The following is a 12,731-nucleotide window of genomic DNA, read 5'->3' as shown; positions in this document are numbered from 1 at the left end:
GTTACTGCTTTTGAGCTTGATTTTGGTAAAATGTTACTAATATATTGACACATGCCAGTGTCTGAGCACATATAAAGCCATAATACTAACTTTGACAATGCAGTGTTTAATTAATTTTAAAAAATACCATTTTTTTTTTTCATTTCCAGAAAAGTAGCGTTTTTGGAGATACAAGGTTTCTGCCCAACAGCAACGCTACAATGATGTACAAAACATACTCAAACCACTAACTTTACTAGTACTAGTGCTATTTTTCATGAACCCCAATACTTGGCCAGTACAAACCAACATTAGTTCAATACCTTTGGCTGGTAATCAATCTTGTATGCCGTTTGCTGAAACTGCCTGATTTCCCGGATGATATGGGAGATCTGGCAAATAAAGAAAATATGATAACAAAATGCTATCTATGACTCTTTTTTACATGCATTAAAGAAACACATCTAAAAACATACCATTCTCATCTTGGAAAAATTGACCAGGTTGTCTTCTGTGTAGTTTGGGGTCCCTTCCTCAATAAAGGCCAAGTCAGTGAGGTACATTCCCAAATACGGCACACAGGGAGGGTCACAACTAGCAGAAACATTAGAAGAAGAAAAAATGAGCTATGCCTTCACATTTCATTGCCATATATTACTATAACCAAAGCCAATGGCAAAATAAAAAATAAATAAAAGAATCACTATCTCTCATATTACTCCTCAAACACATGTGTCTGAGTTCAATTACAGCAAAAATAAAAAATAAAAAATAAAAATAACTTACTTTTTTAAGGCCTCTCTGAGGTTCTTGAACCTTCCTTCAGATGAGACCAACTTCTGCAGCTTGTCAATGACTGTTTTGGTCTAATGATTTAAACGAAACATGATGTTAAATGTTATCAATCTAGTTTCATTGGTCAAAATACACTTTAACAACATCCATAATAATATTATTAAAAATAAATGTTTAAGTATCTATTACAAAAAGTCAGTTGATATCAAATCAACAACAGGATGTCATGTAAATAATAGTTAAAGGTGCAGTAAACAATTCCTTAAAAACTATGTTGAAAGTGGATTTCAACAAGCAGCACAACACACTTGTAGCCAATCAGCAGTAGAAGGCGTGTCCACTTATGATGGGGGATGAGAGAGAGAGAACGAGAGAGAGAGAGTGAGTAGACTGTAGAAAGAGAGATGGCGGAGAGACATAAAATAGAAAAGCTCAGAGCAATAAAATGGAAAATGAATGGTTATGATCAGGCAACACCCGTGTTAAATGTAGGGTAGGCAATTTTTTTCATACACTTTTTGTTATTCTGGTTGAAACTCTCTTTACATCATGTTAGCACTCCATAATAGAAGTGGTCTAAATATTTATAAAATGCACATATATCATCTGGAAGTCTCAGGACTAAAAAATATTCGTCCAATCATTGCATTAGGTCCATCTGGTGCGACCTGCGAGTTTATGTTCCTGCGAGGCTTTGGAGACTCTCTGAAGTGAGGGTGGGATCTAATGCTTTCAAATATAGCTTGCAGTTGCTAGCCGCTCCAAAATTGCCTACCCTACCTTTAAAATTAGCTTTAGGCCTAAACTGGAAGGCCTGATTACGGATGCCAAGGTTGCGCTGTTTTTGTTACATTGGTTTTGATATGCTGCTGTTGTAATGTTAGCTATAGTAACAGGACAGTTTTGAGTGTCATTGTTTCTCTGGAGCTGCTCTGCTGCTGGCGACTAACAACAAACTCTTCCTTGTATATATTTTTGCATTTTGGGGGCAGTGAAGGGAGGTGCATGTTTGTTTGGGTTGATTTCAAATACCAACAGTGTTTCTCAGAAAACGCTTACTGCACCTTTAATAGTCTAAAAAAGGCCCTACTCGACCTTTCATACCACATGACATGAATCATGTTTTTACATTCTTTGTTCAATAACAAACATTGCTTTTGTTTTGGTGAGGTTTTATCAAATAGTTCCCTACCTGTTTAGATACTTTGAGCCAAGTTTTCTTCAGACGGAAGATGGAGCTGCGATTTAGGGATGATGTGATTTCCAGCACAGCATTGTAGTTGTGGAGACAGCGGCAGATATCAGCCACCGCCACCCATTTCTCTATCACTGCTACCCGTACATTCACATCCTCACAGCGCAGGATCTCTGTAGCGATCAGGTTGCTGATCTTTAGAAGAGACAGAGGTTTATCAGCATTGTGTGCATTATGCTTCATTTTAGACACTGATACACTGCGAGAACTGAACATTTAAAATGATCCAAAACAGATGTTTTCACATTGAACACTTACATCATTGAAGTGTTTTGTCGTTTTCATGATGTAAGGTGTTTTCTCATTTTTGTCGTTCTTCATCCATCCTTGACCAAAAAACTCCCTGTACGACAATAAACATATTTGTGAGGCAAAACACTGCGTTTGATAGCATGAGTGTGAGCAATAAACTGTTGACTGCTGTTTACTTAACAGCCACCGGTGTCTCTAATAACAAGGGTTTCTGTATTCTACATTTAGCCCCTTTATGTATTATGTAACATCTAATTTAAACAATGTAAGTCAGTGTCATTTGTTTCAAAGCTGTATGCAGAATTAAGAATCTATCGTACGACTTCAGAAGACATATAAATATCAAATCATATGGTAAAAGCTGCGTCAAGATTATCCGAAGAGTTTATGTCCATGGAATAATAGCATACAGGCTTGGAGCAACATAAATTACATCATTTTCCTTTTTGAGTGATCTATTCTATATTTCTGTAGTTCCCTAAAGAACAAATAAATTGAAACACAATCACACTCACTCATATGGTATGACTTTGAAAACAAGGTGGTCCAGCAGGGTGAGCTGCTCTGCGATCTCCAGAGCCGAATGATTCTCGAAAGGCTCTGACTTTCCTCCTTCCGCCTACATAACAAATCAATTAGTTAAATAATAATGAATTTCAGCACAGTTTAAATACAACTTTGTAAATGGTGCAACACCAAAACCACTGTAATAACAATTTGACACACAAGTGGTGTTCTGGATATACGCTACCATTTAAAAGACTGGAGTCAGTAAGACTTTTAAAGAAATTAAAACTTTTTTCAGCAAGGATGCATTAATTTGATTAAAAGTGACCTAAATATATTTATAATGTTGCAAAATATTTCTGTTTCAAATTTGTTTTGAACTTTCTATTCATCAAAGAATCATGAAAAAATATAAAAATACAAAAGTGTTAAGCAGCACATCTATTTTCAACATTGATAATGTTAAGATTTTTTTGTTTTTGTTTTTTGTTTTGAGCAGCAAATCAGCAAATTAGAATGATTTCTGAGGGATCATGAAGACTGTATTAATGGTGCTGAAAATTCACCAATTAAATAAATAACATTTAAAAATATTACAATATAAAACATATTTAATGCAGCCTTGGTGAGCATAAAATACATTATGCTCACCATGTTTTCAAAAACATTAAAAGATGTTACCGACCCCAAACTTTTGAACAGTAATACATAATGTTGAAACAAAGTTCTAATTGCTTTAGCAGTGAATGTTTTTTAATATTAAATATGTTAAATAATTTAAAAAATGAGCCAGAATCACCCCACTCACCATCTGCAACACCTCCTCCAGACAGATCTGATTGTCACCAGGATCCTCCTGTGTCAATGTCCTGTCAGAGACAAATGGATGCTTAAAAGCAAGACTATTAACTGACTTACATGCACAAATATTTATCAGATCAGATGATAGCAGTGGCACACATAACACCACAGGAAAGGAGAATCCAGCTATTGCAACACACTCATACATTTCATAATCTCACCTAATGATGTTGGCCGCTGCTTTCCTTTCCTGTGTCAGAAGTTCAGGATCATGCATCACCTCCTCCAGGAAACTAATCACCTTCATTTTCAGCTCAGTGTTGGTTTCAAAGTCCTGCACACACAATACACAGATATACAAAAACAACTTTGAAAACTATTATTATTTTTTTAAATGCTGTTTATATTTGACCATGTTTTCATAAGATATGTCCTCATCATATGTTTTCATTGACCATGAGTCATACGATGCTATTTTAAATGTTAATTATTTTGTTTATAGGGTGTAATAGAATAGGTTAACAAGCTTTTCAAAAAACACATTTTTCACATAGGCCTCTGTACATTATTGCACTACCTCTCTGAAATGCATCGATTTCTAAAAAAGCCACTCCTTCTGAAAAGCTCAGAGTGTTCTGATTGGCCAGCAGACCCAGTGAATGGTGATTGGCTAAACACCTCAACTGTGTGTCAGAAATGTAACGCCCCTTACCACAATCATGAGCTTCAGCTTCTAATCTAAAGCATTTGTAAACACCGTTAATAATGTCATCGGTTTTACCATATTAGTTTGAGCCCGAGTCTGTTTCTGAAAATGTGGATGATCAAGCCGATCGATCAGAAGCAACTTTGCAAGGATGACTTGAGCAGAACGTTTCACAGTGGTAAGTAGTTTTTGTACATAGCCTGAGTTATACTCTCACAGGTTCAGTAAACAAGCAAACTTCTGGGTTGTACTGTTCAAGAACAGCTTATAAATCTTAACCTCTGATAAACAAAGCGGTTTTGCTTTCGCATTTCAAGCGCACAGCGTCTCCGCGGCATCATGACAACACCACAATTCACTGAAGTCACCTTTTGGCGAGCATTACGCTAATATTTCACATTGTGACACAGAGGTTTGAGAAAAGGATAACTGGACTTCGATAGATGTGTTTTAGGCAGGTCTGGATCAGTTTCTCTTTGAAAGAATAGATCCCTTTGTGCGAGACTATAAGCTTTGTAACTTTGCAGTTCGTTGACAAGCAAAAACAGATACATTACATACTAGAGGAAGAGGAAAACATTAAAAAGCATTACATGAGCCCTTTTCATGTTTAAATCTGTTCCATGTAATTCAGCACATCAAAATAAGTGCAGAAACTAAATGAAAAATCTTTTCGGTTCAAATTATACTACTCTTTGTTTCCATTTGGATGCTTCTTATATTAGTATATGATTATAATGTGTACTCAATCTCACCTGCGAGTGTTTGGACACCCAGTGCCTGAGGACATTGAGAACTCTGTTAGTTGCTGCTCGACGAATCACAAACTCCTTATCTCCATTCCTCTGATCCGTGGGGAACCCTGATAACCAATCAAAACATTAATCTCTTTTTTGCCAGGCAACAAATATCCACAAGCTATGAGAGATTGAAACAGATTGGTGAATCCTACCTGTGCTTGCCAGAGACATGCGGCGGTACTTCTCCTTGGTTGGCGTGCCCTCGTTGGCACCAGCAGTGGCAATGGCGAAGGCAGAAGCGGCAGACAAGGCGCTACGGTTGTTATCCAGCTCCCGGCAGGACGACATCACCATGCCATTATTGTACGAGAACAGAGAGAACTCTGCCCAGAGAGAAAGACAAGTAGCACACATGACTGTTAAAAGCATGTTTGGAGGTTATAATGATAAGAAAAATGCTGGGTTAAAAACAACCCTAATTGAGTTGAAAATGGACTAACCCAGCAATTGGGTTGTTTTAACCCAGCGGTTGAGTTGTTTTAACCCTGCAATTGGGTTGTTTTAACCCAGTGGTTGAGTTGTTTTAACCCTGCAATTGGGTTGTTTTAACCCAGTGGTTGAGTTGTTTTAACCCTGCAATTGGGTTGTTTTAACCCAGTGGTTGAGTTGTTTTAACCCTGCAATTGGGTTGTTTTAACCCAGCGGTTGGTTGGGTTAAATGTTTTCTTAAGACAACCCAATTGCTGGGTTAAAACAACCCAATTGCTGGGTTAGTCCATTTTCAACCCAACTTGAGCTGTCTTTAACCCAGTATTTTTTTAAAGAGTAATTGCTATGGAAGCTTGTTTTTTGCAACTTATTATAGCTCACAAATCTGGCTTTTTTCTTGCAATTCACCCTTCACAAAGACCCGCCCCCTTGGTGACTGTTGCTACATGTCCGACAAGCGTTGCATACCCGCAATGGCGCTCCCACTGTCAATTCGTACACTCCCTGGGAAATAGTGAACCATTTCTGGAAAAATGACATGTTGATTTCAGACAGAAGCAGACAGAAATGTCTGCTATATGCATTTGAGGGATTTTTTCAGGATGTGAACGTGACTCGAATTGAAATAAACAAAATAAAGATCGTAGCCATAGCCTGCAAGTCACAGAGTAAAACTGAACAACCGCATCACTTGGCGATTGAGACAGAGGATAACAACGTTAAGGAGCAACACTGTTCCCGTAAAGCAAGCTGGGTATATAACTGTCTGCTCACTATAATAATCATTAAAAGATAATACATAACATCATATTCAGTTATCCTAGCTAGCGTTAGCTAACAACCGTAACATTATTAAATGTGCTGTAAGGTAAGGAAATAATGTGTGGTTAGCTCCACAGGTTTCTGTGCTCATGCAGTTGGTCTTATCTATACCCTGGACCTCTATAAAATGTTTATATATATATACACATATACACACACAATACAGGTGGAGCTGGGGAAGTAGGAGGGTTTCTGAAAGCACGCTGCAACTGCAAATGCTGTACAGCAAATGCTGACTAAGTATTTGAAGGTTGGGTGATTTGAATGATGTGATTGCAAGCAGATTGAGTAAAAGGATAGTTCACCCAAATGAAAATTATCCCATAATTTTACCCTCTCACCCTCAAGCCGTCCTAGGTGTATATGAATCTTTATAAACTAAAATAACTAGATTCCAGCAGACGGCCTATGCAAATCGACTTACTTAATTCATGGGATAGTTTTCATTTTTGGGTGAAATATCCCTTTAAGGACCTATCATTCTGCGCCAACGAGGGTTTCACTATAAAGTCACACTTTTGGTTTTTATTCAATAGTAATATAAAAATTATTTAGTTTTAATTTCAGAATAGTTATTCAAAATTAGGCAGTTACTCAAAACCAGTTCAGAGTTTTAAACAAATACATTTTTGCATACTTCAAGTGGTAAGACTGGAACTAGATATGCATGTACAAAATATAGGTGCTTTTAAGGCAGCACAAAAACAGTGTTTTAGCTGTAGGTAAGTTTAAGTTCTCTAAGTTCTGGGTAAATTAATGTTAATGTCATGATGCTCAGCATGGGTCTTGTTTTCTCTCAGCTGTGTATGAGAATTAAAGTAGAATACAACACCATTTCTGCAGTGTACAAGCGTACATTACAATGACATTATCAGTGGTAGACAGAGTACACAAATTGAGTTCTTGAATAAAAGCACAGATACTAAAATATTATTCCAGTAAAAGTATTTTACTTGAGTAAACATACAAAAGTGCTTGCTTTTTTATGTACTTAAAACTCTGAGGATTTCCTGTTTTGGGCTAATTTTGAGTTAGACTTGATTATTCAGTGAATCAGATTTTGCCATCGCATCTCAGAGCAGAATATATTTTATTTTTATTTTATTTTATGAAACGTAGTGGGGGGGAAAAGTACGATATTATGCTTTGGAATGTAGTGAAATCAAAGTAAAAGGTTCCCAAAATAAACATAAACATAAACGATACAGTAGTTTTTGAAAAATGTACTTGGTATAGTAACAAAGTATTTTACTCATCCACCAGTGAATATTACTGATGTTCTTCCAACTAGTAATATAATTCATAACACTAGTTTATGTAATGTGGCAATTTTATTCACTGTCATTTTACAAATTTGTATGCGGCTCATTCCAGCAGAATTCTAAATGAGAACTATCCATTTTATGAGGAGCATTTTCACATTTGAATATTAAATATTTTAAGAATGAATATAAAGAATAATGTTAAATAAATATAAAGTAAATAGCACAACTTGAGCTGAAGTGTATCAATGCAGTGTACCTAAAACTTGTTAGATGTGAAGCGTCATCTTCCAGTAGCCAAAGATTAAAAGGTCCAAACAAATATGAAGTAAATGTGGAGTTACTGTGTTTCAGAGTGCTTCTCCTTTAAGGATACAGCAGGTGTAAAATAAGACAAGATGGACTCATGCAGAAATAATGGAGGCAGTGACATTATCTCCACAATGGATAAGCCTCAGATGATGACATATGAAAATGTCACAAACATCTACTGCACCCAGCGACTGTTAAACAAAAACGACAACCCAGATAGTCTGCGACTGCCAGCGAGACCACAATAAGCACTTATCGCCATACTGTTAGTTTTGTACTTGCAAGCACTTTCCACAGGCTAATGCATCATGTTATCATACCAAAAAAAAGTCTTTTTGGAGCGTGATGCTGCAATGATGTAGTGCATCTAAGCATCCAGCAGGTGGCGGCGCAAAACATTAAATCACAGACTGCGTCTTCATCAAGACAATAGTAGGCTGGGCTCTGGTTCTCAAGATGGTTGAGACTAAAAATAGCTCATCATTTCACTAAGATGAATGTCTCAAATACACTCTCAGAGAATAACAAAAGCCGCGTTTTAAAGAAAACTAGTTTGTTGTTGCATGCAGCAGCAAAGGCTTAGAAAAGATTACCTGAGGGTAACCAAAACATGCTTTATTCTTCTACTGTCACAAGCTTGATGGAAATACATTCATATGATACAATGGGGTCATTGTTGACCTTTGAACCCCTATTTAAGTTAGTTTTAAAAGCAACGAAACTACGTTGTTGCAGTGCATCGACTGCACCGGGCTGGCAGAGAGAATACACGCTAATGGTTGCTATGGCACAAGTTTCCCAAACACCTACTCACGCCTCCTTTGGCGTTTCCCTGAGCTTTTTTTTTTCTCTTCTTAACCTACAGAATTAATGAGATTTTGCATGAATCGTGTCTTCCATCTCTGTCCTAGGAATCACTTCAGACCTTTACAGATACATCGTGTACTTTAAAACATAAAGCGACGACAAGTGTGAACAGGAACAGAACACAACAACGTCTCACATACAAAATGCTAAGGACCTTGGCGTTTTTACAAATGTTCAAAAAAAATCGAATGTTACTGGACCACTGAATTAAACACTCCGTTTGTCAAAACAGCTAGTCTGCCATTTTGAGCCATTGATAAATGCAACATTTGGCTGGTTTGAAGGGTGCAGGTGGCTTGTCAGCGTGATATGCAGGTGCTCTGGTTTTCATGTCAGTGAGCGATAACAACATGGCAGGGAAGTCTAGGACAGAGTGTCTTCTACCTGAGGAGTTTTTGCATTTGACGTTTTTGGGAGTGGTGGGTGATTTGGTGGGCGATACTTCAGCCTCTGCCTCGTCACTCTGTATCGGGTCGTTGTCGTTTTCCTCCCTCACTGAAATATCTAGAAAAATATAATAGACATTATTGTTATCTATATGTATAATATATCAAACACATGAACGAGCACCATATTACGACAGTTTGCAGTCTGGATGTCAAATGTACTGGTGCTTCAGTACCAAGTCGATACTAAAATTAAAAATTTAACAATAACATCACAAATAACCCTTGAGGGTGTCACACAAGGACATGTGATTTCAGTTGACAAATTTTAATTCAATTAATTTTTTTTTAAAGAAATGTATGCTTTTAAGTTAAACTGATCAAAAGTGTCACTAAAGACATTTATAATGTTACAAAATTTTTATGTTTAAAATAAATTCTGTTCTTTTGAATAACAATTTGTTGCATCACAGTTTCCACAAAAAACATCAAAGGGTTTATTTACCGCAGGCAACATGGTCTTCCAATAAAACTTGGCTGACTATACAGTAGAAATATTTTTTTTGCCAAATAGGTAAAACTTCAACACCCATAATGCATTGGGCATGTTGCCTTCCCAAGCCACTCCCACCAGTCTGCTACAGATACGCTTACGAAAGTCAAATACTGCCTCGCTTTAGTAGGAAATACTTCTCAGCAAACTTTTAGTCATAATGCTATTGAGTTGTATTGTACAAACTACATAGAAATACTATATTTGGAAAAAAAAACTAATAAAAAAAAAAAACACAATTACCATGAAAATTTCAACTGAAAACACAAAATATCTAATATTTTTAAAAACTATTATATAAATTACGCTAAAATAACACAGCCGGGTATTTGTTACGCGAGGGTACATGCCATTGTTATAATTTAGTTAGTTTAATTTTTATAATAAGTTACAACATTAATGCTATCATACCTTTTTTAATTTTATTTAATATAATTTTTTAAAATAAATTTGTACTTTATATATTAATAATAATAATAATAGCCTGGATTATAATATTATTAATAATAATGATATAAAAAATGGCTGAATTTTCCATTTGCTGACATGATAAAATATCATATATCTGGTAAATATCATATATCAATTTGGGTGCCCACCTTAGAGATACTCAATCACCACAATCACCATTTTTATAATGTTACTTATAATTATCATATTTATTTGTGACTACTGTAAAGCTTTATTAAATTATTGTGGGAAATACATTCAATGTATTCAGAATATTTACTTTTTAAAATAATTTAGTTTCTGTATTTTTAAAATTAACATATTTTAATGACAATATTGAAAAAAAAAATTCTTTTATTTATCAAAATAAACTGCAAATAATACTAACTTTGTTAAAGTGATTGTTTTGAACAAGTATTTACACACTATTAATATATATATATATATATATATATATATATATATATATATATATATATATATATATATATATATATATATATATATATACCATGTGTGGGTAAACAAAGCACTTTTATGATTTATTTTCAGACTAAATCTGTTGCTCTATCAATGTCCATACACTATGGGACTAGTTAAAAGCATGTTTCATAGGGTGTTCCTTTAGTCCCATTGTACTCTACTGGTATTGACTACTGATATTTTGGTGATAACAGTAATATGCAATGTATGCCCTCACCCTGTTTGCATGGCGAAACCTCATCAGACTTGTCCGTCTTGCCCTCGCTCTCGTCGGGGATCTTGCTGGAGATGGGGCTGGACACGTAGAGCTTGTTGATGTCCAGGGTGGTCTTGCTGAAAGGGGACATGGATGAGTACATGCTTGCATAGCCATTGGAGGAACAGCTAAGGGCGGCCAGGTCCAGAGCCTTCCCACCAGTGATGATGGGGATGTTGAGGGACAGTTTGCGGCGGCGGTTGGGGGACGAGGTCTTGGTGATGGCCAGCGGGGGTGGGGAGGAGAACTTGCGGCTGGCACGGGGCGACTTAGGAGGCTCTCCGTAGAGGAGCTTGTTATTCTGGCTGCTCGCGAAAAACAGCTCCAGGGATCTAGGTGTCAAAAAGATCAGGAGGGAGGGTTGATTTAGTGACCATGTTGTCTTGATTTAAACCTCTTGAGGGTGTCACAGACGGACATGTGATTTCAGTTGACAAATTTTAATTCAATTACATTTTTTTAAAGAAATGTATGCTTTTAAGTTGAACTGATCAAAAGTGTCATTAAAGACATTTATAATGTTACAAAATTCTTATGTTTAAAATAAATTCTGTTCTCTTAAATAACAATTTGTTTTATCACAGTTTCCACAAAAAACATCAAAGGGTTTATTTACCGCAGGCAACATGGTCTTCCAATAAAACTTGGCTGACTATACAGTAGAAATATTTTTTTTGCCAAATAGGTAAAACTTCAACACCCATAATGCATTGGGCCTGTTGCCTTCCCAAGCCACTCCCACCAGTCTGCTACGGATACGCTTACGAAAGTCAAATACTGCCTCGCTTTAGTAGGAAATACTTCTTAGCAAACTTTTAGTCATAATGCTATTGAGTTGTATTGTTCCCGGGTGCAAAAATTCAAAGAGTAAATGTTTAGCAGGAGTGAGTTACTATCGGTTTCCAGGCAAGGATTCAGCGTTTTGGTGTGCACCGGGAGTGCTTGAGCCCCTTTTCGATCGCACCCATCGGCGATTTCAACTGAGGGGCAATTGCCCCTGCCCCGCGGAGGTCTGTGCACGCCACTGATCCAGCTTGTTGTAGGTAGTGGATAACGGCAGCAAAGAATCGCAAAATGCAAAGAAAACAAAGAAAACCTGAAAAAACGGATGTTTTAGGCCAAACGAAGGGGAAAATGGAAGGAACTGCCATTTTCATGAAAGCCCTGGAGCTGTCAAAAATGTTTTACTGACAAATAAATGTGAATTTCTCAATCCAAGTAACACAGAGAACAAGTAAACATTGTTCAGTTACATATAATACAGACATTATAACAATACAAAGCAGGTTGAAAATTGGTGAAGTTACAGTTTAACAACAAGAAGAAATGTTTCTTGAACAGCAAATTAGCATATTAGACTGATTTCTAAAGGATCACGTGCCACTGGAGTAATGATGCTGAAGATTCAGCTGAAGAATTTCATATTATTACTGTTTTCACTGTATTTTCTGACCAAATAAATGCACCCTTGATAAGCAAAAGCAATCTTACGACCCTAAACCTTTAAACAGTAGCACTTTCAAGTCATGAAAATTTCAACGTCATTTTCAAATTTCAGTGTTAAAAAATGTGCAGAATGCAGACACAACTATTATGAAATATAGTAATTTAAATATAATTATAATAAATATAATTTTTTAATATAATAACATTTTTATGCAGCAAGACATGCTCATTATATGCACAAGACAAAGTGATCTTAAGTCATGTGACTTGATTTGCTAATTGAGCGAATTATTATTACTTATATATCAACCTTACAGAGCTGTTTGTTTGAGGCTCATTCAGAGCGTTTAGTTTGGGGGCGGGGATAACT

The 12,731-nt window shown here is 36.3% G+C and overlaps 1 protein-coding gene across 1 annotated transcript in view; it reads right to left on the bottom strand.

Moving 5' to 3' along the window:
- Positions 1–12,731, bottom strand: part of rasgrf1 (Ras protein specific guanine nucleotide releasing factor 1) — a 53,136-nt gene that overhangs the window by 2,391 nt on the left and 38,014 nt on the right. The window contains exons 15-26 of the mRNA XM_067418972.1: positions 10,877–11,247; positions 9,172–9,291; positions 5,248–5,418; positions 5,051–5,157; positions 3,811–3,923; positions 3,597–3,657; positions 2,797–2,900; positions 2,288–2,372; positions 1,967–2,164; positions 766–845; positions 456–573; positions 303–371 (exon numbers count right to left, since the gene is read on the bottom strand). Of these exons, the coding sequence (XP_067275073.1) occupies positions 303–371; positions 456–573; positions 766–845; positions 1,967–2,164; positions 2,288–2,372; positions 2,797–2,900; positions 3,597–3,657; positions 3,811–3,923; positions 5,051–5,157; positions 5,248–5,418; positions 9,172–9,291; positions 10,877–11,247 (1,597 nt within the window). The remainder of the gene's footprint in view (positions 1–302; positions 372–455; positions 574–765; positions 846–1,966; positions 2,165–2,287; positions 2,373–2,796; positions 2,901–3,596; positions 3,658–3,810; positions 3,924–5,050; positions 5,158–5,247; positions 5,419–9,171; positions 9,292–10,876; positions 11,248–12,731) is intronic.

The sequence above is a fragment of the Pseudorasbora parva genome, chromosome 16 (genome assembly GCF_024679245.1).
Source record: "Pseudorasbora parva isolate DD20220531a chromosome 16, ASM2467924v1, whole genome shotgun sequence".
Lineage (NCBI taxonomy): Eukaryota > Metazoa > Chordata > Actinopteri > Cypriniformes > Gobionidae > Pseudorasbora > Pseudorasbora parva.
This window is presented reverse-complemented; position numbering and strand designations above follow the sequence as displayed.